The 24,090-nt window shown below is 53.3% G+C and overlaps 3 protein-coding genes across 4 annotated transcripts; 2 read left to right on the top strand and 1 right to left on the bottom strand.

The window, feature by feature from the left end:
* Positions 1-2,597: 2,597 nt before the first annotated feature.
* HINT1 (histidine triad nucleotide binding protein 1) lies at positions 2,598-5,730 on the bottom strand. The gene is made up of 3 exons (XM_061553263.1): positions 5,504-5,730; positions 4,142-4,246; positions 2,598-3,103 (listed from the first exon to the last, which is right to left on the bottom strand). Exons 1-3 carry the CDS (start codon positions 5,612-5,614, stop codon positions 2,939-2,941), a joined length of 381 nt encoding a protein of 126 aa, XP_061409247.1. The 5' UTR covers positions 5,615-5,730; the 3' UTR covers positions 2,598-2,938.
* A 733-nt stretch (positions 5,731-6,463) lies between these two features.
* LYRM7 (LYR motif containing 7) lies at positions 6,464-9,934 on the top strand. The gene is made up of 5 exons (XM_061553406.1): positions 6,464-6,554; positions 7,277-7,349; positions 8,112-8,182; positions 8,269-8,350; positions 9,052-9,934. Exons 1-5 carry the CDS (start codon positions 6,537-6,539, stop codon positions 9,120-9,122), a joined length of 315 nt encoding a protein of 104 aa, XP_061409390.1. The 5' UTR covers positions 6,464-6,536; the 3' UTR covers positions 9,123-9,934.
* Positions 9,935-11,541: 1,607 nt separating this feature from the next.
* Positions 11,542-23,143, top strand: LOC133343671 (CDC42 small effector protein 2-A-like). Of its 2 annotated transcripts, none has more exons than XM_061553404.1 (5): positions 11,542-11,969; positions 19,452-19,564; positions 19,874-19,984; positions 20,348-20,506; positions 20,895-23,143. In XM_061553404.1, exons 2-4 carry the CDS (start codon positions 19,511-19,513, stop codon positions 20,444-20,446), a joined length of 264 nt encoding a protein of 87 aa, XP_061409388.1. In that variant the 5' UTR covers positions 11,542-11,969; positions 19,452-19,510; the 3' UTR covers positions 20,447-20,506; positions 20,895-23,143. The 2 variants fall into 2 exon arrangements, with proteins under 2 accessions (XP_061409388.1, XP_061409389.1); XM_061553405.1 differs by having other exon boundaries at positions 20,892-23,143.
* The last annotated feature ends 947 nt before the right edge of the window (positions 23,144-24,090 follow it).

Raw genomic sequence — 24,090 nt, 5'->3', positions numbered from 1 at the left:
CCCCCCATCCCAAAGATGTTTTAGAGTCGAGCCACTGCACCTCTTAAACACGTTCTCTGGTGCTGTCATCCTGTCACTCGTTAACCGATTTAAAAGGTCACAAACAACCAAACTATCGGGGACACAATCACGTGGTCTGCAATACAAATCCCACCTCATGCCGCCACTCTGCATTCTCATGTTACAGGTGCTGCAAACTCTCGAATTGGAAAGTAGGCAAAGTTAACCAGAGGCCCCGCCAAAGCACTGGAAGTGGGGTTAGGGTATAGGGTCAATTGGGAGGACCAGTGTCTGGTCGGCTTGTTGGGTAGGGCTAACGTTTGATTGGTTAGTGCACTCCTTCCACAGACTCATTTGCCCACCCATCGCCATTGCAATGTGATCGCCTTTTCGGTGTTGGGGCCTCTTTCGTTTCTCCGTCTACAGCGCCGCCTAGTGGCAGCCGTTGACTGCTGCACCTGACCTCCAACCCCAATCAGTATTTCACCTTCTGCTGCCACCGACCAGATGTTAAGGGCTCAGAGAGAGAGGCATGTGTATATATATTTAACTTTAGACCTATACCGCATTCAGTGCAATTGTGTATCTCCCACGTGTGAGGCCTCATTTGGGGCCCCGTGTGCCGAGCGTGGCAGTGACGCTGTCGGTCCCGCGGTGGCGTAGCACGGTTGGCACTGCCGCTTGGTGCGAGGAATGATATTGAGGACCCGTCCCAGTTTCCCTCGAATGTAGCTAGAAACTTGGGCACCGGCTGTGCACTCCCGATAGCTACGCCGCCGCGGTCGTGTCTGTCCGCACCTCGTCCGCACGACGAAGGTTCGTCCTGGTGGACGCGACGGCGTGGATCTCCCTCCCTTCGTGTGCAGCAGCGCTAGTAATTAAGACTAATCAAGCAATAGCGGTGACGTCGCCGCGTTTTGGGGCCAGTGTCCGGCCCCCCCCCCCCGCTAACCCTCTGCTAATCCCTCGCGCTCATCCCTCGGTGTTGTAGAGCGACCAGCCCTGCCCACTCAAGAGCAATGACTGCCATCAATAAATGCTTGCCATGATCACTCCCACCGTGTCGGTCTGGCTCGCACTGGGCAAGGTCACTGCGCGACAAAGGAGGCCCCGTGGGGCTTCCGGAGTGGCCCAGAGTGTCAACGTGGTCAGGTGCACGCCGTGAGTGCACAGCAACAGGGAAGAGGACTGCAATCCGAGCAGAAGGGATGGAGAAGCTGCAAGCACTCTGACCACTCCGTACGATGACTGCTGCAAGCCGTCTCGTCAGGGATGAGTCGGGCCGCAGCGTCATCGTTAACAGAGGGATTAGTCTCAGTCGGGCGGGGTCGGGCAACGCGGAAAATATTTCCACACCCAGCAATTCACATCCCGTCAACGTCTTGCGACTGTACTAGTCATGTGCCTACTCTGGTCAGTCTACCGTCGATGTGGACGATACTCCGCGAGACATGAATCCCAGTGGGTACGCTACGTCTGGCTCCACAAGGACTCCCACCATCGCCATCTGAGCATTCCAGGACTGCCGTCAGAAGGGGGCCCCTGTGTAGCAGTAGAGCGTTGACCACATGTGGACACACGTAGTGTCTAGTTGTGTAACTCTACAGGGATGTTAAACTATCGTACCATACGTGCATCATATTCTTATTTCTGGAATGTTCCCCACTCCTAGGGTCTGCCTTCCTGGCCCCCACTGGGATATACTCACTACGGTGCCACTGGGATCACACCCTCCTCTCAATCTTGCTTGAGTGTAACAGTCAACTGCTCAGGTTGCTCACGATCCCCTTATTTTCTGCATTTATGCCTCTATACTCCGACTTGATATGTATTGCCTGATTCATATCTCAATGCCGTCAAGCAACCGGTTGAAGGATCATCTTTAAACTTGCAGTGAATTAACAGGAAAATTAATACAATCAAGAGGCGTGAACTTGAAAATACGAAGTTGAATTTTGAGTGGCACCCTCGCAAATACACCAACGAATTGAATTGGTTCATGCATGTATACTTCTTGTGCCTATCGTGGATGAATTGCACAAATTTGAACTCACGGAACACATTCCTGTGGAGGGAGCTGGTAGGAACGTTGGGTTGCTCGGTCAATGGCCAGGGTCAACGGCGGCGTGGTGTATTCCGGAAATATGGCCGACTGTGAGGGCAGGCACAAGCCGGCGTGAGGAGGTTAAACGTTGAGTTTTATAAGGGCACCACGGGGTGACCAGCCCCACCCCACCCAGCCCCCACCCTCCCCTCTCCACCCAGCCCCACCCCTCCCATTTTTGGATGCACGACGGACAGACACAATAATCCCCTGTGGGCTGGTGTAACCAGGAGGTTCCTACCAGTAATATAACGTCCATACTGTTAGCGATACTCAATTCATTGCTTATTAGTGCCCAATATTGCCTTGTGGTAGTCACCATCACTGGCAGCACGCTCGTCATGGGGACGATAAAGACACCGTGACGATGTTTGTGAAAGTAGACCACTGTGCCGGTATAATGACCACGGGGCAGTGAAGGCACGGGATGCCCTTTACAAACCACGGATCCATCCCGCGCACCGCACCACACACACCACGACCCCACACAGCCCACAGTTTAAGATTTTATTGACGTCAATGGCAGGAAAAGCGACACCCAGACCACAATGCATGTCTGCAGGCTGCCAAGCAACCCGGCAAGGGTTTTGCCAACTCCTCCTCGTGTCTTGTCGTGAGCTTCACATGCAGTGCCACTGACAGGGTCTGTCATTCATAGCCGGAGGGAGTGGTGGGGGGGGCGTTTTAAAACCCGATGCGGACCTGCTCATCGCTGGTCCCCCCACAAGGGTGGTTGCGGCTCGCAGTATGCTGCATCCCAAGGGGAAACTGGCCGCCGCGTCTCGAGTGCATGCGTTCCATCGCAGGAGGAGGAGGGCAGCGGTGGCGCGGGGTTTAGCCCGGGGGCCAGCCCAGCTGGCGCCCGCCCAGCACGTGCAGGTGCAGGTGGTAGACGGACTGGCCACCCTCGGGCCCGTCGTTTAGCACCAGGCGGTAGCCGCTGGTCAGGCCGACCTGCGCGGCCACCTTCGCCGCCACCAGCATCAGGTGTCCGAGCAACTGCGCGCAGGCAAACACATATGCACACGTGTACGGTGACACACTGGTACGCGTGCATACGGTAGAATGAGTGTACACGGACATGCTCACAAAAGATATCCTGTGTAGCCTCTAATGGACTGTCTGAACGAGTGCTCTTCACTGTTTCCCATTCCGAGACGCCTGCAAATTGCAGGGTCGGTGTCCAGTTCACCACCGAATCTCGGAACGCCCAAACGGCTTGGCGTTAATTGTAATTAGAGAGGCGTAACGCCATTCTTCATAAAGACATTGTACTCATCGCAGAGATCTGTAGTGACACGACAGCACTCTATGATAGCTGGTGCCAAACTGTGCCACACGACCTTCCGCAGAGCTTTTTGGTAGCCTCGGAACCGATAAAGTTATTTTATTTTAGTTTTTCTTCCGCTTTCGTTTTGATGATGTACACATACGTCATCGGAACGGGAAAGGGTTAAGCGAGCCCCTATCAAAGCTGCCAGGTGCTCACGAGGTGGTGGTGTGGCCAGCAACAACAACACTTCCAATCAACCTGGCAGCAACACCGTCTCTAATTTTAGCACCACACTCGGTCACTTCCATCGCTGCAACGGGCCTCTATACTTGGCCGGCGCACACGTTACTTTTTGCGTTAATATGGGAAGCAGTGTCCGCTAAGTGGGGAGTGGCAACGGTTCGCGCACTTCGCTACGAACCCGGCGACCCGAATTCGTTTCTCGCTCACGGCCTATACCAGTTACGATTATCTGAACTGGTCCAGGGCCTCCCCTAGGTCGACTCAGCCTCAACGGAGTACCTAGTGCGGTGTGTAAAAACTTTGCCACGAGGGAGACAAGGACGGCCGGGCTTGGTGCTGGCCACCCACGCCCTCGTGTGCCATGCGGGCCGTCTTAATAGGTGCTCGCTAACAGCACTCGCCCCAACAATCCGTCAACGCTATTAGGGGGGTCTTTGTGCCCGCTAAAGCTGTTATTCGGCCCCCACGAAGGGAAAACGTTCTTCAACCCCTGCCTTATCCCCTTGCCGGGGGATGCTCACCGCTTGGTCCTCGGCAGTGGCGTTGGGAAGGCCAGGGATCACCTTCTTGGGCACGACCAGGAGATGGGTGGGGGCCTGGGGGGCCACGTCGTGGAATACGATACACTGCGCACACACACACACGCGCACACGTGCCAGCGACACACACACATTCATGGATCCTGCTCGATGCTGTGACACGGGAGTCAACGCCCGTGTATGTATGATGCACGTCCGTACGTTGAACTCCTTTCGCACCGTACGTTATAGCCAACCGTGCTAATCGCTAAAGGGAACGACAACAAATTGAAACACAAAAAGCGGTCCTAAAGAAACCAGCCACCCAATGTAACGGGAGTGCCTCTGTGCTCACACTCTTCACCAACCCGCACTGAACAGAGCGTCAAACACCATCAATACTCGAAACGCTCGCATGCTCTAACACATTCCTGCAGAGGGAGCTGGTAGGAACGTTGGGTTGCTCGGTCAATGGCCAGGGTCAACGGCGGCGTGGTGTATTCCGCAAATATGCCTGACTGTGAGGGCGGGCACAAGCCGGCGTGAGTAGGTTAAACGTTGAGTTTTATAAGGGCACCACGGGGTGACCAGCCCCTCTCCACCCAGCCCCTCCCCACCCTCCCCACCACCACTCCCCACCACCACCACCACTCCCCACGACTCACCACCACCACCACGACTCCCCACCACCACTCCCCACCACCACCACCACGACTCCCCACCACCACTCCCCACCACGACTCCCCACCACCACCACCACTCCCCACCACCACCACAACTCCCCACCACCACCACGACACCCCACCCCAACAACTCCCCACCACCACCACGACTCCCCACCACCAGCACCACGACTCACCACCACCACGACTCCCCACCACCACCACGACTCCCCACCACCACCACCACCACCACGACTCCCCACCCCAACAACTCCCCACCACCACCACGACTCCCCACAACCACCACGATTCCTCACCACCACCACGACTCCCCACCACCACGACTCCCCTGGCTGCTTCGCTCCCGGGAGTCGGTGCGACCGGGGCGCATTGCGGACTAACTGGTCAGCAACCCGCGATTGCAAATCGCATCGACGTCGTGACCCCGGGACGCCACGTGGCTGTCAAATGAAAACTCGTCCCCCCCCCCGTGGGGCCGAGTGGCCCAGGCGTGGCGAATTACATCCGAAACCCTCGCGCCAGTGACCAGCGTGGTGAAGTATGGTCAAGCAACCCTCACGACCGACACACGCGCGCGTGTCGTCCCAAGTAGTCGCCCACGTGTCGCCCGCAATTTCAATCAAGAGTCGCCCGGTCGTCGCAAGCGGCACTCACGCAGGCCGCGTGCAACACAGCGGCCCACCTGCTCGTCTTCGTGGATGATGTTGGCTGGAATCTCTTTGCGGATGATCTTGCCGAAGATGGTGTCACCCCCGGGCCGAGCCGCCTGCGCCTTGGCCACCTCGTCACACATGGCGCCTCTTCAATCTCCTGCTGCTCCTGCTGCTGCTCCTGCTGCTGCTGCTGCCGCTCTCTCCACTGCTGCACTGTCAGACAGAGACGCGGCGATCCGATTCCGGCAACGACGACAACAGCCGATTCCGATCCACGCAGGCAAGTCGATTCCACTACACACGCGATATCGATTCCACTAAAACACGCGTTATCGATTCCACTACACACGCGTTATCGATTCCACTATAACACGCGTTATCGATTCCACTACACACACGTTATCGATTCCACTATAATACGCGTTATCGATTCCACTATAACACGCGTTATCGATTCCACTATAACACGCGTTATCGATTCCACTATAACACGCGTTATCGATTCCACTATAACACGCGCTTTTCGATTCCACTATAACACGCGTTATCGATTCCACTATAATACGCGTTATCGATTTCGATCCCTCTCGGAACAGAACGTGCAGTAAATTCGAATGAATCGATTCATTCTCAATCGGTTCGCGTGCAGCTTTTTCAGAATTTGCATTCGGGACAAAAAAATGCACTTTTAATTAACGACTTAATTTTGCTAATTATTGCAAAGGCAAAATAGTGGTCGCGCATTTAAGAGCTCGTTTATTCAGTAATGATCGTGGATGTGACGTCATCCGATGCGGCATGCAACGACATGTACTGAGGTTCCGTGACGTCATACACGCGGCACAACCGCCACGATATGACGTGCCAACCTTTGTGCGTGACGTCACATTCATGTTGACCAAATAATTCCGTGACGTCGACCGCTGGTAATCCGCACGTGCTGCTATGGCACTGCTCACTTTTTCGTGACGTCATGTCCCCCCTCCGCGAAATGTAAGCACATGACGTCATATTTCGCGAGTTGGGAGCACGTGGGAGGAGCAGGAGACGCGAGACGTACGCATGGCGGCCAGGGCACAGGTGACCCGCGTCTCCCCTCGCTCCCCGCGGGGTCCCCCCGTGTCCCCCCGTGTCTCCCTGCTCCCGCGGGGTGGAACCCGCTCGCTGGGTCCCGTGTAGAAACCCCCGAGACCACCACCCGCCTTGATGGGGGTGCAGTGGGCGCTCAGTGATGGGTGGACAAGGTCGCGGGGTCGCGCGAACGATGGAGCTCACGTGGGGAGTTGGTGATGTTGGTGATGGGGGTGATGTGGGTGGTGGACGCATCTGACAATTATTTCCGGCACTTCACCCATAGCACCTGGGTCTGAGCAGTGACATGCTGCCAGCAGCGAGCCTTCCACGCTGCTGTGACAGCCTAGCCCGGCACAAAACGTGCATGGTAACGTCACCGTTGATGATTGGGTGGGGGGTGATAACGATCACTGGCGCAGTAGTTAGCGCACTGCGCTACGCACTTTTACACTTGAGTTCGCTACCAGACCGCGGTTAACATCAGTGGCGAGACTTATCTGAAATACGTCCTGTGCCTCCCTTAGTTCTGCTCAGCCTGAAATTAGTACCTTGTACGGACTGTGTACACATCAGCACTTGAGGATGGGGCAGAGGGGCCCTTGTCACACTCGTGCCCCGTGCGTGCCTTAATAGGTGCTCGCCAACAGCACCTGGCCCCAACAGCGCGTGTCACTAAATGTGGTGGGGGGGGGGGCATCTTTGTCTGTCTACCCCGGCCTCCCCCCAAGGTGTTGTCCCTCTTCCGCGCCCTGCACAAGACGCGGAGGCACGTGTTCCGGGACGACGCGGCGAGCCTGGATGGTGAGTGGTGGCAGTGTGCAGCCAGCCACCACTGGAACCATCCACTGCTGGATGAGCCCCCCCCCCTCTCCTTCCCCACGGCTTTGCGGGTCGTCTTTGGAGGTTATCTGAAACATACTTCACCAGGCGAGGAGCTTACACGTGACAACAACATAGCGGTAGAGAACAATTTATTTTGCTGCAAGCCCCCCACTCACCCCATCCCCTGCTGCCCACAACGAATCTCCGAAGCAAACCTGTAACACGAGTTGTGCACTGTGGAGGCAGGCGGTCGTTCATCCTCTCGCTATCCGGACTCAAATCTGCTTGGCTGGTGAGATCTGACGAGAACCAGGTGCATTCTGGATCATTTGGTCCTCGGCGGTGACATTTTTAGGGGCGAGGTATCTGCGTCTGACAACCGCATGATCAGCCATGATCAATCCACTGCTGGTTAAAGGCAAGGATATCACCACTCCAACGTCTTGACTGGCATGGTAATCGTTAGTGCATTGAAACTGTGGCAAAAGGCTAGACAATCATTGGTTTGTTATTAATTTCAATCGCTATGGATAGGAGAGCAGTGATCTTATACATTTACTGGACATCTGTGAAAAAGAGTTTTATAGCTTATTGGATTCCTCCAGTAGTCTGATAATTTTTTTCTTCATAAGCATCGTCACAGGATTGCGAGAGATGGCCACGACTTGAATTGATCATACCTCATGATGATGAAACATTGCCGCTTTACCTGCGCGTGCGTCATCATCTCTCTCGTTGAAGCCGTACGGAAAATGATCAACGTGGAGTTTGAGAAGAACCGGCAGGAGTTGTCACCCGACAAGATCACCGAGGTGAGGATGGAACCCGTCGCATTGAAGGGGGAGCTGTCGGTGACCCCGTGGCCCTATGAGCTGACCTCTGACCTACGCTTTTACAGCTGCTCAAGTTTGGCAGCGACGTGGAACTGGTTCTGAGGACGTCTGTGGTGCAAGCAGAGGTCATGGAGTCCGGGGCCCTGCGTGAGCTCCTCACACTCACGCCAAGGCCAACACACCGTCACCATCACACGGACACCATTACACCGAGACCATTACATTGACGAGCCAACACGCTGACACATCGTCACTCCAAAATCATCACACCAACGCCATTACACCGACACCATTACACCGATACGCCAACATGCTGATACACCATCACACCGTCACACCGTCACTCCAAAACCATCACACCGACACCATCACACCGACACCATTACACCGACAGCATTACATTGACAAGCTAACACGCTGATACACCATCACACCGAAACCATCACACTGACACCATCACACCGACACTATTACATCGACAACCCAAACACGCTGACACAATGACACCATCATACCGACACCATACTGACACCATTACCCTGACACAGTCACAAGGACACTCCGATAGGGCATCACACCATCACACAAACACATGGACACAGCGACACACCGTCACACTGACACACTCACACAGCAACATACCATCATCACCGGAAAAGCCGCCATCACTATCAGCAGTGCCACCATCACAACACCTGTAGTGCCGATTCAACGACCATCAGCATCGCGAGCAGGGGGTTACTTTCAGTGGGGGCTGGGTTCATGAACGTTAAGGCCATTCCATCATTCCTGTGCTGTGCTGTACTGAGTGGATTGCCGCTCGCTCACTCTTCTTGTCCACCTTCCAGGCATCAACCCATCCAAGGAGCACATGGAGGAGGGCCCTCCGCCTGCCGGGAGCATTCCTAAGTGCTGTTAACAAGAGCTCATCACTGGCACCTGTCCCCCTCCCCCACTCCGTCATCTACCCTGCACTGGCCCCCCAGGACCCCCTAAGGGCACCCCAAGGGTCCCCCGAGTGTCCCACCGAGGGCTCGCAGGAACCGCCACGCTGAGACCCGTCGTCGGGTCCCAAGAGCTAAGCAGGGTTGAGCTTGGATAGTGCCTGGATAGGTAATGACCACCATGCACATGGGTTTGCAATAGGCTGCTGCAGATGTACGTTGTGGACAGAAGGCAGTACGGAAAGATCCATTGTTGTATTTTACTTCTATGCCCCCCATCCCCCCCGCCACCACCGCCAACCTGCACTGACCAGCATGGTGAAGTACGGCCGAACAACCCTCCGCGCACAACCTGCACGGTGCGGGAGGCCCTTGTTCAGCAGTGCATCGACAAACGGGGCTCTGCATTGTTACATTGTTACTGCAAGCATGCGCTCGCTTGCCATTCCAGCTTTTCTCAGAATCTTGGGAATACCAGCGCTCTGGACTCCGGACTAAAGAAGAGGGCGTGTGACGACACGTTTGCCTGGATTTTGCTCGTCGTTTCAGGCCTGATTTCATGACCGAACTATTCTCCCCAAACAGCCAAATCTTAAGAAACGAAATAGGGGCTCATCATTCATCAGTAGGATAATTGGTGGAAACTTCCTCTCTCTTCACCAACACTTGAATTGGGACCCCTCCTTTCGCCCCCATGTTTAAAAGACAAGGCAGCCCGCGTTCTCCTGCCCGCCCTACGACTGTCGATGTTGTCGCTTTGTCCACCAATAAAGAGCGATCCGCGATGCGCCTGCACCTCGCCGTGGATTATTTGTTGACGTTTCATGTGTCCCGTGTTGATAACGCCGCACGCCGACCTGTCGGCCTTCATAGGTGCTTCTCTTAAGTCTGTTAAGGCTTTACGGGGGGATATTTGTCTTTTGTGTCTGTACGGGATTGTGTTTGGGCGTAGGTGCTGGCCACCCACCCCTCTCGTGTGTGCCGTGCCAGCAGCCTTCATAGGTGCTACTCGCTAACAGCACTTGCCCCAACAGTCTGTTCATGCTGGGCTGGGGGGGGGGTGCAGGAGGGTTGGGAGGAATTGGGGGCTATTTTGCTTTGGTGCTCCGAGCACGGAGGGGTACTCTGTGGTGTTTCGCAGCAGTGATACACGGCCCGGCATGTGTTAATTTGTGCGGTCCAAAGGCCCGTGTGACACCAAGCGGCCAGGAACAAACAGTACGGCACTGTCAGAGTTGCGTGTTGAACCTCGAGCAATCGGCTGTTCGTTGCTGGTCGCTTGTACATCACATGGGCCTCTGTTGCAATCGAGAGGCGTTGCATGCCTTTCTTGAGCAAGGTTATTGCAGTTCAGTGCGAGCTTGAGACTGCGGTGGAAGGGAATTGTGAAGAAGAGGAGAGGTGTTTGCACACAAGCCACGGTAATTCACATGCGTGGCAATTACAGCGTTGGCCAATTAAGGAAACTGGCGTTAAAGCAGATGAGACGCAGGCAGAGATGGATTACATCCTGCAAGCGATGACGTATGATCGTGCTGTTCACATAATTTGGGTTCAAATTAAAACGTTCCCACGTGGCCTTGTTATATATGGCAGGGCGAAGGTTGGTTTGGTGCGTATAACCTAAGTGTAGGTTACTTTACACTTAACTGTTGTGACTGCAGGAATTCATATTCTTTGGTTCTTTCGGTAAAGTCACGTATATAGAAAAATAATAAAAAAATATATGAAGTGAATACAAATTTTAAATAATACTAATAAAATAAAAACACTAATGTAGCCTGGTGCTTACTCAGAGTGAGTCTATATTGTAGACTGTAGCCTGGTTATTAAGTTTGGTGAGCGTACTAGCAGTCTATAATGTAGACTGTAGTCTGGTTATTAAGCTGGGTGAGCGTATTGGCAGTCTATAATGTAGACTGTAGCCTGGTTATTAAGTTTGGTGCGTGTACTGGCTGTCTATAATGTAGACTGTAGCCTGGTTATTAAGTTTGGTGAGTGTACTGGCAGTCTATAATGTAGACTGTGGCCTGGTTATTAAGCTGGGTGAGTGTACTGGCTATAATGTAGACTGTAGCCTGGTTATTAATCTGGGTGAGTGTACTGGCTATAATGTAGACTGTAGCCTGGTTATTAAGCTGAGTCAGTGTACTGGCAGTCTATAATTTAGACTGTTGCCTGGTTATTAACCTGAGCGAGTGTTCTGGCAGTCTATAATGTAGACTTATTATTGGTTCTTTCAGTAATTAAACTAAATGTTATGTGGGGGGGGGGGGGGGTACAGAGTCCGCACGTCAATCAACGGGGCGCGCGCACGCCCTGCGAGTGGGCGGAGTAGATATTTATTTATTTATTGGCCCCGCCCACGCGTGACGTCACTTCCGCTGTCGATTCAAACGCGGAGGAAGCGTGGCCCCGTGGGTTGGGCCGGCTGCACCGCGAGTGGTCGCCGCGTCTCCGACTCGACGCCCACGAGCCCGCGGATCCTTCGCCCGCCACCGATTCTGGGCCTCGGAGTAACTAAAGGCCGGAGTCGTTTCGGGGTCTTTTTTTAAACATTTATTTCTGCGGCCGAGCGAGGACTCTTTTAAGCGCAATCGAACAAGAGGTCATCCAAACGGGGAGAGATCCGCGCCGGGGATAGACGAGGACTTCCCTTGCAGCCGGGCTGGGCTGGAACATCTGCACCCGGGCTGGGCTGGAACATCTGCAGCCGGAACGTCGCGGGGTTGTTCCAAACAAGAAGCCGGTGGCGGCGGCGGAGGAGGAGGAGGGAGGAGGAGACGTCGGCGCGGCTCGTGAGGACACGGGGACCGGGAGAGGTGAGACACGGGGGGGGACATCCACGTGGAACGGGGTGTGAGACAGGAGACGCCGTGGGACAGAGAGACACGCAGGGGCTGACCAAAGACAGGAGACACGGGGAAGATGCTAGAGGCAGTGGACCCCAGGTTCTGTGTGTAAACATTGAGGGGATTGCTGTTTGCTCTTTAAATACAGCAGCGCCTGACCTATGAGCAAATCAACCGGAATGTGTCGGATCTCATCTCGGAAGCTGAGCAGGGCTTGACCCTGGACAGTGCTTGTGGATGGGCGACAACCACCATGCACAACACGTTGCTATAGGCTGCTGCAAAATCAATGTGTTGTACTGTACCTCTACGCTGCCACGCCTTTGCTCTCGCCGCCACCTCCAACCCGTATTGACCGGTTTGGTGAAGTATGGTCAAACAACCCCCCCCCCCCAACATGACCTGCATGCTTGTTGTGTCGGATGCCTTCATCCAGAAGTGTATTGGCAAAGGGGCTGTACGCTGTATACGTACACTGCACATTGTTGTTTAAATAAGAAACGTGGAGTTGGTTAAACCTTCACTGCGGTGAAATCACACGGCACATGACGCACGGGGGGGGGGGGGGGTGTAGGAGAGTGGGAAGGTTGGTGTACAGCGTTCATTTTAGTTATTGCTTAAGCATTTCGTCCAGCAATGGATTGGTCATGGATGATGATGACGAAGAGGCGAATGTAGTGGGTTAAAGGCGAGTCGGAGCCTTCGACTTGAGCGTGGTAACGACTCGACAAGGGATTGGGTGGGGTGGTGGGAAGCGGTGGCGTGGTAGGTGGTGGTGGTGTGGTAGGTGGTGGTGGTGTGGTAGGTGGTGGTAGGTGGTAGGTGGCGTGGTAGGTGGTGTGGTAGGTGGTGGTGGTGTGGTAGGTGGTGGTAGGTGGTGGTGGCGTGGTAGGTGGTGTGGTAGGTGGTGTGGTAGGTGGTGGTGGTGTGGTAGGTGGTGGTGGTGTGGTAGGTGGTGGTGGTGTGGTAGGTGGTGGTGGTGTGGTAGGTGGTGGTGGTGGGAAGCGGTGGTGTGGTAGGTGGTGGTGGTGTGGTAGGTGGTGGTGTGGTAGGTGGTGGTGGTGTGGTAGGTGGTGGTGGTGTGATAGGTGGTGGTGGTAGTGTGGTAGGTGGTGGTGGTAGTGTGGTAGGTGGTAGTGTGGTAGACGGTGGTGGGGTGGTAGATGGTGAATTGGTGGGGTGGTGGTGGTAGTGTTGTAAGTGGTGGTGTGGTAGATGGTGGTAGTTAATGGTGGGGTGGTAGATGGTGGTGGTGTGGTAGTTGGTGGGGTGGTGGTGGTGTTGTAGGTGGTGGTGTGGTAGACGGTTGTCTGGTAGATGGTGGTGGGTGGTAGTTGGTGGTATGGTGGTGGTGTGGTAGGTGGTGTTGTGAAAGATGGTGGTGTTGTAGGTGGTGTTGTGAAAGATGGTGATGTGTTGGTGGTGTGGTGGGGTGGTAGATGGTGGGGTGGTAGATGGTGGTGGTGTGGTAGTTGGTGGAGTGGTGGTAGTGTTGTAAGTGGTGGTGTGGTAGTGTTGTAAGTGGTGGTGTGGTAGGTGGTGTTGTGAAAGATGGTGGTGTTGTAGGTGGTGGTGTGGTGTGGTGGTAGATTGTGGTGGGGTGGTAGTTGGTGGTGTTGTCGGTGGTGGTGGTGTGTTAGTTGGTGGTGTGGTGTGGTGGTAGATGGTGGTGGGGTGGTAGGTGGTGGTGGTGTGGTAGTTGGTGGGGTGGTGGTAGTGTTGTCAGTGGTGGTGTGGTAGTGTTGTAAGTGGTGGTGTGGTAGTGTTGTAAGTGGTGGCGTGGAAGGTGGTGTTGTGAAAGATGTTGGTGTTGTAGGTGGTGGTGTGGTGGTAGATGGTGGTGGGGTGGTAGTTGGTGGTGTTATCGGTGGTGGTGGTGGTGTGTTAGTTGGTGGTGTGGTGGGGTGGTAGATGGTGGTGTGGTAGGTGGTGGAGGCGTTTGGTTGGTTCATTGGTTGTGGTGTTTGTTGAACCCTGCCGTTTGGTGAGGCTATATGGTTTATGTGCGGGGTTTATTTAGTGTGTGTGTTTCCTGGGGTGTGTATTTGGTTTTTACAGTATTGTAGTGTCTGACGTGTGTTTCCTGGTGTATTGAGTCGTGTGTGCTGTTTGGTTTATGTGTTGTGCGTTTTGTGTATGGCGTCTGGTGTTTACTGGGTGTGGTGTCTAATAAGTGTGTGTGGTGTAGTATGTAATTTAAACGTTGCGTGTGTTACCTCGTACGGATGTGTGTCTGATGTGTATGTGGTGTTTGGTGTGTGTGTGCGTGGTGTGATACCTGATATATGCGCCGTGCCTATGTGTGTGTGTGCGTGCTTGTGCCAGCTGTGAGTGGCGTGGCGTCTGTTCTCTTCAGAACACACCCCTGCTGCAGTACCATTCTGCATTGTTCCCCATGTCAATCAGTCAGCCCCCCATCCACCTATTCAGCCCAATATCCATTCAGCAAGCACACCACTCACCCAGCCAACCAACCACTCGCCCAGCCCGCCATTCATCCAGCTCACAACCCAGCCAGCCCACCAGCCAGCAATCCATCCCTGTAAAAATGTTATCTTAGTACCTTCCCTATCAGTGTGGGCACCTTCCCTCCCACTTCCTGTTGCTGCGACTGCTGCTGCCACATGCAATTTCACTATCGCTGAGTCCAGCAAACGGCTGCAGACCACTCATCTCGAAATCCCGATTGGTTCATTTTGTGAGTGGTGAAGCCATGGCCCGTAATTTAATTTCACATGGTCAGCATCTACATGAGGCCTACTGCTTCGAAACGATCCTCAGACCAATCGGTCACAAATGAGGCAGCGTCGCTGAACTCTGACCAAGAACCCTGGGCTCAGCCTTGCGGGAAACATACATCCCGTGGCCCAAATGTGGCCCGTGACTTCATTTCACATGGCCCGTGGCCAGACAAGGTCTACAACTTCTAAACAGCCAGCAAATTATATTTACCCATCACTGCAAGCATCTTGGCAGCACTAATCGGGTACTAGAGGGGGGAATACTTTCAACCTGGGAACGACACTTTGTAATGTTAATAACATGCTCAGTTACTTGTCACCTGTTGTTTGGCCCACCAAAGGTATTTAAAAGCCCTGTCCGGCCGTCAGCGAAGAAACGGATCCTCACGTCTGTTTCACTGCCTCTTCTCCTTGACAAGAAGTGGGGTCTAGATCAGTCGATTGCTCAAAAGGTCAGTTGGCTGTGCATGACTCCTTGTCTCCTGCTCAGCATCTTCCCCCAGTTTCGCTTAGCATGGTTGGCGTGGGCCATGGTGCCAAAAATGAAAAGGGCCCCACCCTGTCCCAATTTCCCATCCTCTTCGTAGCCCAGTGTCCGGGCCTCTCCGACCACCATGCCCCGTTGCAGTCACACTGCTTGCACAATCGATAGCTATGCTGCTGTAGAGACTGAACGCGATGGAAGTCTTAGTTTGGCTATACGAGCCACTTAAACGAACGCTAAACACGAAGGGAGCATTACTCATGTTCGATTAGCCCGACGCCCGGTGACCTCCAGGCCGTGGGCCCCGGTGCAATTTCATTGCCTGCACACTCGACAGCTACGCCACGGTTTCGCCACATTCCCACCACTACCAGCACCACGACTGCCACCCCCACCACCACCACCACGATCTCGCTGCCGCTGCTGCTGCCGAGTTTTGTTGCCACGGCAGCGGGAGACTGCGGTTTTTGGGGCGCGTCCCGCGCACAGAAAGTCGCTCGCCCACGCATCTGGTTTTTTTTTTGTGAAATACTGTTACTGACTACAGGCCCAAAGGCCCACTAACGTTACTCGGCCTGCAACAAACATAATAATCAACGTTGTAATCGATAAGATTTGACACGTTTCTTGTACTGAGCAATATTTTTGTTATAAGAGCCTGGGGGCGGGGGGGGGAAGAGACGATGGGAAAGGGAGTCCAAAGTGGAGCAGTGCGAGGGAAGAAGCAAAAAGAGAAGTGAGGTGACCTGCAGTGTTGGCGAGTGAGTGAGTGAGCGAGTGGGTGAGTGAGTGAGTGAGCGAGTGGGTGAGTGAGTGAGTGAGCGAGTGTGTGGGTGAGTGAGTGAGTGAGCGAGTGGGTGAGTGAGTGAGTGTGTGGGTGAGTGAGTGAGTTAGTGTGTGGGTGAGTGAGTGAGTGAGCGAGTGGGTGAGTGAGTGGGTGAGCGAGTGGGTGAGTGAGTGAGTGAGCGAGTGTGTGGGTGAGTGAGTGAGTGAGCGAGTGGGTGAGTGAGTGAGTGAGTGAGTGGGTGAGTGAGTGAGTTAGTGTGTGGGTGAGTGAGTGAGTGAGCGAGTGGGTGAGTGAGTGGGTGAGTTAGTGTGTGGGTGAGTGAGTGAGTGAGCGAGTGGGTGAGTGAGTGGGTGAGTTAGTGTGTGGGTGAGTGAGTGAGTGAGCGAGTGGGTGAGTGAGTGAGTTAGTGTGTGGGTGAGTGAGTGAGTGAGCGAGTGGGTGAGTGAGTGGGTGAGTTAGTGTGTGGGTGAGTGAGTGAGTGAGTGAGCGAGTGGGTGAGTGAGTGAGTGAGTTAGTGTGTGGGTGAGTGAGTGAGTGAGCGAGTGGGTGAGTGAGTGGGTGAGTTAGTGTGTGGGTGAGTGAGTGAGTGAGTGAGCGAGTGGGTGAGTGAGTGAGTTAGTGTGTGGGTGAGTGAGTGTGTGGGTGAGTTAGTGTGTGGGTGAGTTAGTGTGTGGGTGAGTGAGTGAGTGAGCGAGTGGGTGAGTGAGTGAGTTAGTGTGTGGGTGAGTGAGTGAGTGAGCGAGTGGGTGAGTGAGTGAGTTAGTGTGTGGGTGAGTGAGTGAGTGAGCGAGTGGGTGAGTGAGTGAGTTAGTGTGTGGGTGAGTGAGTGAGTGAGCGAGCGGGTGAGTGAGTGGGTGAGTTAGTGTGTGGGTGAGTGAGTGAGTGAGTGAGCGAGTGGGTGAGTGAGTGAGTTAGTGTGTGGGTGAGTGAGTGAGTGAGCGAGTGGGTGAGTGAGTGGGTGAGTTAGTGTGTGGGTGAGTGAGTGAGTGAGTGAGCGAGTGGGTGAGTGAGTGAGTTAGTGTGTGGGTGAGTGAGTGAGTGAGCGAGTGGGTGAGTGAGTGGGTGAGTTAGTGTGTGGGTGAGTGAGTGAGTGAGCGAGTGGGTGAGTGAGTGAGTTAGTGTGTGGGTGAGTGAGTGAGTGAGCGAGTGGGTGAGTGAGTGGGTGAGTTAGTGTGTGGGTGAGTGAGTGAGTGAGTGAGCGAGTGGGTGAGTGAGTGAGTTAGTGTGTGGGTGAGTGAGTGAGTGAGCGAGTGGGTGAGTGAGTGGGGGAGTTAGTGTGTGGGTGAGTGAGTGAGTGAGCGAGTGGGTGAGTGAGTGAGTTAGTGTGTGGGTGAGTGAGTGAGCGAGTGGGTGAGTGAGTGGGTGAGTTAGTGTGTGGGTGAGCGAGTGGGTGAGTGAGTGAGTTAGTGTGTGGGTGAGTGAGTGAGCGAGTGGGTGAGTGAGTGGGTGAGTTAGTGTGTGGGTGAGTGAGTGAGTGAGTGAGCGAGTGGGTGAGTGAGTGAGTTAGTGTGTGGGTGAGTGAGTGAGCGAGTGAGTGAGCGAGTGGGTGAGTGAGTGGGTGGGTGAGTGAGTGAGTGGGGAGCGGTAGTGTAGCGGTTAGCGCGCTGCGCTATGAACCTGGCGACCCGGGTTCGATTCCCACTCATGGCCAACACCAGTGACGATTATTTGAACCGGTCCTGGGCCTCCCCTAGGTCGACTCGGCCTGAAATGAGTACCTGTTGCGGTGTGTAAACATCGCCACTGGGGAGACAAAGGCGGTACGGGCGTGGTGCTGGCCACCCACCCCCTCGCTAACAGCACTTGCCCCTACAGTCTGTTAAGGCTATATGGGGGATCTTTGTCTTTGAATGAGTGAGTGTGTGAGTTTGTGAGTGAGTGGTCGAGTGTATTTTTGACATGCGGTGTGGTGGTGGTTTGAACACAGAAATGTTAAGATAAAACGGTTGGGCAGACCGAGTTTTCAACATGGGTGAAGAAATAAACGAGTGAAGTTCACGGGGACCAGTAACCATGGGAGTAGCGATGACGTGCTTACCAGAATGGGAGAAGTAGAGCCGTTTATTCAAGACACGAGGTCACGGGGAGGTCACGGGGAGGTCACGGGCAGTCGCTGGCGGTCAGTGGGTACCCGTGTCCCTGCTGTGGCATGTGTGCGAGGGAAGGTTTCTTGAACTTAAATGGTTAAAGAAGTGTACTTTAGTCATAGGGTACTGAGGAGAGGTGATGGCATGCAGGCCATTACCAGCTAAACTCAGGCGAGTCGTGTAACCTGTTTTACCAGAATTAAACGGAATAAGGGTGATTACAACTTGCCGTTTTTTTAGTTGTAAGGGTGATTAAAACTTACCGTTTTTGAGTTGTGTAATGCTAATTAAATTAGCTTTACACGATGAGGTGGCCGAGGAGCAGTGTGGCCCTGACTTCATAAACCGACTACAAATACAACCCAAATTGACAACAACAAAACAGCCAGGCTGGTTGAAAAAAACAACACGCCTTTGTGTGTGTGGGGAGTGGTGGCGTGGTGCTGGCCACCCACCCCCTTGTGTGCCGTGCCGGCCTTCATAGGTGCTCGCTAACATAAATTGTTCAAGGCTACACGGGGGATCTTTTTCTTTGTCGTCATGTGTAGGCTCGGCTACTTTCGCTGGGTCATGAAGCCCGCTTGCCCAGCCATCACATTCCCAGCCACCGCATTGCCACACAGCTTCTGTTTAGCTGGATAGAGGGTGCTAAACAGGCACGGGCTAGAGAGGAGATGGGCTTATGCAGTACAGGGAGATGTGAATCTGAGTGGACTTAACTGATGAATGGCACCAGTGCTTTCAAGATTGGCTTCTGTGAAGGAGGCTTGTAAATGACACTACTGGGCAGTTGGAGGTAGGTGGAGCGCCAGGCAGCAAAAACACAGCGAGTATGCAAAGTAGGCAGCACAGGTGATGCATCCGTCAGTCATCCCAGTCAGTTAACTCATGGTACCAGAGTTTGCTTCATGACCTCTTGCCAGGTGAGCCTTCAACACTTTACTTGGTCTCAAGGTACACCTAGCCTGGCACGAGCGTTGTAGTGATGTCACCGCGTCTTGGTGGCAAATGCGGATTGTTGATTGTGTGTGTGTGTTTTAGTGTGTGATGGCACGTGTAGTGGTTAGCGCGCTGCACTATGAACCTGGCGACCAAAGTTCGATTCACTCTCACGGTCAACACCAGTGACGATTATCTGAACCGGTCCTGGGCCTCCCCTAGGTCGACTCGGCCTCGAATTAGTACCTAGTGTGGTGTGTAAACATCCCCACTGAGGAGACAAAGGCGGCCAGGCATGGTCTATGCCGTGCCGGCCTTCATAGGTGCTCGTTAACAGCACTTGCCCTAAGTCTGTTCAGGCTATACGGGGGATCTTTGTCTTTAATGGAATGTGTACGTGTGCGTGGACGCTAGGTGACACGTGGTATACCCGTGACCCAGCGTGACGGAGTCGGCGTTGGTTCCTGGTGGAGATGAGCGAGTTCTGGATCTCGCTCGGATGCTGCGTGGCCGAGCAGCCTCAGCCCGTGAGTCCCGCCCCCCCCCCCACCGCCACTTCATCCACCCTCGTCTTGCGGCCGTCCACCATCACAACAACATCATCGTGCCCTCATTGTCACCATCTTCATCATCATTACGCCAACTTCATCACGACCTCGTCATCACACAACGCGACGATTAATTTATTTAAAATCGATTTCTATGCGAGGTGGCTTCCGTGTGGCTTGGAGATCAGATACGCCGAGCCGGCGTAACCGAGGTCCTGGGTTCGAATCCGGGTTACAGCCACCCCAACTGCAGCGATTGATCCGCCGCGTCCTTTAACCCCTGCGCAGACGCGAAGGAGGCGAATCGACAGGAGCATGATAGGAGAACCGACCAACTTCGTGCACACGACGCACGTCGGCTCGGGGGAAATGTTCAACGGAGGCAACAACACGAACCTGGTATGCATGTACGAGTCGCTCAAGCGTGCACGTGCTGGGCAGGGCCATCATCTAATGCTCCTGGATCTCCCTCTACTTTGCGTAATGGAGGTCACATGAAGGGATTTCAGACGTAGTTCCGAGATACCCCTTCCTCGGGCCATTCTTTAGCACGAAGAAGGGTCTCACTGCTCTGTGAGATTTCCAAATGGATTTTTTGTCCCCTAACACGACACTGTGATTGTGCGATTAAAAACCGCTGGGGGGATTTTCTGTTTTATTGTCTTTGAAAGTTTCCCCTCATCCCTTGTCCTTGCCCTCAACAACCCAGCCCCCCCATGTCCTCCCCCTGCTGATCACGTCGTGACAACCTCTGACCCACAGATGCAGCACCAGATGCAGTCCAAGGGGGGCTACGGGAGGAGCTTGCGGGAGTCAGGGGGGGGCGCCTCCCGACACCTGGTGGACACCACAGCCGGATAGCACATGAGCGGGTGTGGGGTGGGGGTGTGGGGGGGGTGTGGGAGAGGTGCCAAAACCAAGGTGGGTGGTGTATGCCCGTGAATGCAAGTCAAGTGTCCCTCATTCTTCGGTCCTGTAAATAGACATTGTCTCTAGGCGCCTCGTGTCAACATCACAACGCTTTGCTTCGAACTGCTGACCACCTCGCAGCTCAATGCATGCGAGCCAATAACCCTTGCCCCCAAAGCGGTGAAACCACAGCGGGCAGGCGTGTGCTCTCGGCAGTAGCCGGCTCAACCTCGCTCTCTCAGCGGCGCTTGTCTCGACGACTCGGGCAAACGTTTTGCAATAGCAAACCGCCAGCTGCGTGCCAAGGCAGTGTCCCTCCAGTTGCGTCACAGAGTGACCTCATATGTCGTCATGTCTCATTGCAATCGGTGGTTAATTAAAAATCTGTTTATTTCAGCAGGTCCGGATCTTCGTGACTCCCGGGCTCGGTGTAATGTCGCGACTCACGGGAGACGACTCTTGTTCAAGCAGCCGCCATCGCTGACGCGAGGGGTGCGGGGAAAACTTTAGCAATGTTCTCCCTTGTGGTGGGACGAGCCACATGATGCGTTAACACTTAGATGATGTTCCTGTTCCTTTCTCTCGGTCACTTGTAAAGTATAAAGAGGGCTGTGTTTGATAGGGGAGCTTTAGGAGGGGTGGGTTGTGGGGGGGGGTTAGGGAGACCGACACAGAATACAACGTAAAGCTCTGTTTATAGGCGGGAGAACGCTGCGGCTCCTGAAAAAGCCTGACTCAAAAATCAAAACATCAAAACATTCCAAATCGAGACCAAATGGTGCCCTGGTGCCGCCTCCAAACCATTGTTGTTGTGTTTTTTTTATACATGTAGAGTTAAACATTTAGATATTTTAACGCCGCGATAAAGTTTTGTCAGCTCGCTTATCCACGTGCACAATTTAGAGAGGCCCAGCTGGACTGGGGGTAGCCACTTTTGCTCCCTGGCGGAGATTCATCGCCCCTGAACCACACGGCAGGATCGCACTTACACAGCTCGGCCGAGCTTCTCCATGCACGGTTTTGTCGCATCACAATGGTGGCGTTAGTGACTGGGTAACTGGCTACGTTTTCTTCCACAGGTTTTTTTTTATTGGACTGTTGTGCCACGGGTGTGGGTGTGGGCGGCTGCATTTTTGCGTCGCTTGATTTAGAGCTCGAATTAAATCATCTCGGCCCACCGCATGCCGTCGTTCCTCCGGTTGACTCGGCGGAGGTGGAGTTGCTGCTCACAGGTTTCACGGTGTCTGTCACTTTTTTTGTTTACGACCATCTGGGTGGTGGAGGGCCGAGAAATGTAGCTTGCACAATAACAGTTTTGCATCAAAATGTTTTGCAATTATGGCACGGTAAGGGGGTGGGGGGGGGGGGTATGTCAGGCGTCGGATGAATAAATGTGCATTGTCTTCCGCTCAATGCACCGAATGTTTTTAAGCAGACACCTGCTCTGTTCGACGGCAATGGTTTATAAATTATAAGTTACGTTAATTAAAACGGGACCACTTAAATTTAAATCTGGGTTTTGCCGAATATTGTTTATTGGAGCATTCACTTCATGAGGATCGTGGCAGCGGCTGTCAAACTATGTTCGCGATGGGAATGATGTAGCGATGGATGCATGTACATTACGCAATAATGGTGGCCATCACACGCTTGCTAACCCTACCGATTATTTAACCTGTTTTACTGCATACTGTTTATTAGAACGAATCATACTACATATTCTTTGGGTCTTTCGGTAAAGCCACGTAGATAGAAGAAAAAAAATAATAAATATGACGTTTCGATCGCAACACAAGCAATCGTCATCAGATGAAAAAATATAGCGGGAGAGCTGCTGAGGCAGGATGTTATATCGGTTTGAGATGGGTGTAGCCCAAGGGTAAGTGGGCGGGGCTAGAGATGGAATTTGCGTGTAAATGTAAGATCGGAGAGCTGATGTACTTCCACGACTACGAAGCTGTGGAGGTGGCCATTGTATTGTGAGAGATTGTGTCAATCTGTTAATATAAGATTAGCATGTCAGTGTAAGAAAACCGGGCGCCACCGAAGCTGTGGAGATGGCCACAAACCTTGAGCAGCTCTCCCGCTATATTGTTTCACCTGATGACGATTGCTTGTGTTTCGTTCGAAACGTCGTGATACTTTTTTTTATATCTACGTGGCTTTACCGAAAGACCCAAAGAATATGAATTCCTGCAGTCACGAAAGCTTTAAGTCAAGATTCATACCACAGTAAACATTTAGTGATTCTGTGTTAGTGGTGGTGCACAATACCACTGTGTAAACCTTTTGAGTGTAAGAGTTTTGACGCAGTTTCTGCTCTCAAAAAACTATGCGATTAATGGGTTTGCATATTGGTGACTTATTGCTCATATTTGTGGTGTTAGCAAGAATGTGATGGTTCTACATTGATGATGATGAACGTGGTAGTAATGATGGTGACCGTGGTGCTTACGCGTTGATGATACGTTGTGGCAATTAATTGATGGTGGCCATGTTAATGATGTGAGACTACGTTCCCATTTCCTTTTGCACTGATGTCGCCCTGGAAGCTGCGCTTGCGTAAGGCTCGTTAAATTAAGGCCGTGCGCGAACGCACTCATCAACGTTCATTAAATCTATTAAACAACAAATCCCGTCTGCTTGTGTTTCGGTGGTGAATCGGCGCGACTTGCAGTAACAATGCAAACGTTTATTGATCAAAATCGATACTTCAAATATGTGACTTGTATAATATGAAAAGACTGTACAGTACATGTGTCGTGAGTTCAACTGAGTCGCAGACGTACTCTTTGGAGGCAACATGTATTGACACCAACACAAAGGGGTAACTGCCCCTTCACCAGTTAACAACCTGTGGTGGTGGACCACCAGGCTAACTCCACTAAACACACTGGGAGTAGCGACAACGGCCAGGACCCCAGCACGCCGAGCGTGGTGCCACTCGGCGCTCTGACTCGACGCTCCCCGAGCCCCTCTGGGCCGGCACGACACCCACACACACGGGGTGTCCGCGATGTCACGACACATGCAAATGTTACTCGGTTCATGGGTTGAGAAAACGTGGGGCGCAACATAGGAGGTCAACAAACAAACGAAAGGATTTGCTTTAAGTTGTGACCCCCAAATCGGGACAATTCTTCAAGTCACTGGAAGAGTGAACTGTTGCTCCGGTTTAGTAACCGGTCGCTGTGGTTAAGGTCAAGAGGTCACCGATGCGGACGTCACCACCACACCTCGCGATCGCTTCCCCGGTGGCTGTGTTCAGTGTCTCGCTTCCCCACCCAATTTCCCCAAGAGGATGTCAAATCGAACTCTGCCACGAGGAGTGAGACCCGTTAACGGCTATGCCTTGACCCTGTTAAGAAAATGCCTTCATCATCATATGTGAATAAAATGCCTTAAGTGCATTGCGTTTTGACTGATGTATATTCCTGACGGGGCTTGCTTCACACCTGGATATACTTCTCAAGTTGTACAGTTCCAGTACTGAAATAAAGTTCAACACAACAATACCCCGAGCAGATCTCGGTGCAAATCTATTTCTGCCATCCAAACATCGATGCCAATTCCAGGACTGTCCGGGTCAAGGCAGA

This window comes from Lethenteron reissneri, chromosome 18, assembly GCF_015708825.2.
Source record: "Lethenteron reissneri isolate LAM-NWPU_2019-01 chromosome 18, ASM1570882v1, whole genome shotgun sequence".
NCBI lineage: Eukaryota > Metazoa > Chordata > Hyperoartia > Petromyzontiformes > Petromyzontidae > Lethenteron > Lethenteron reissneri.
The sequence above is the reverse complement of the archived record's forward strand: the minus strand, read 5'-3'. Positions and strand labels throughout refer to the sequence as shown.

What these genes read in the sequence shown, in the direction of transcription:
- LYRM7 (XM_061553406.1), top strand. An exon ending in CACCCGACAAGATCACCGAG is followed by an intron (nt 8,183 to 8,268) that starts GTGAGGATGGAA and finishes ACGCTTTTACAG; the next exon opens with CTGCTCAAGTTTGGCAGCGA. An exon ending in CATGGAGTCCGGGGCCCTGC is followed by an intron (nt 8,351 to 9,051) that starts GTGAGCTCCTCA and finishes TCCACCTTCCAG; the next exon opens with GCATCAACCCATCCAAGGAG.
- LOC133343671 (XM_061553404.1), top strand. Translation starts at nt 19,511, where the DNA reads ATGAGCGAGTTCTGGATCTCGCTCGGATGCTGCGTGGCCGAGCAGCCT. An exon ending in TGGCCGAGCAGCCTCAGCCC is followed by an intron (nt 19,565 to 19,873) that starts GTGAGTCCCGCC and finishes ACCCCTGCGCAG; the next exon opens with ACGCGAAGGAGGCGAATCGA. An exon ending in GAGGCAACAACACGAACCTG is followed by an intron (nt 19,985 to 20,347) that starts GTATGCATGTAC and finishes TCTGACCCACAG; the next exon opens with ATGCAGCACCAGATGCAGTC.
- HINT1 (XM_061553263.1), bottom strand. Translation starts at nt 5,614, where the DNA reads ATGTGTGACGAGGTGGCCAAGGCGCAGGCGGCTCGGCCCGGGGGTGAC. An exon ending in TCATCCACGAAGACGAGCAG is followed by an intron (nt 4,247 to 5,503) that starts GTGGGCCGCTGT and finishes GTGTGTGCGCAG; the next exon opens with TGTATCGTATTCCACGACGT. An exon ending in CCACTGCCGAGGACCAAGCG is followed by an intron (nt 3,104 to 4,141) that starts GTGAGCATCCCC and finishes GCCTGCGCGCAG; the next exon opens with TTGCTCGGACACCTGATGCT.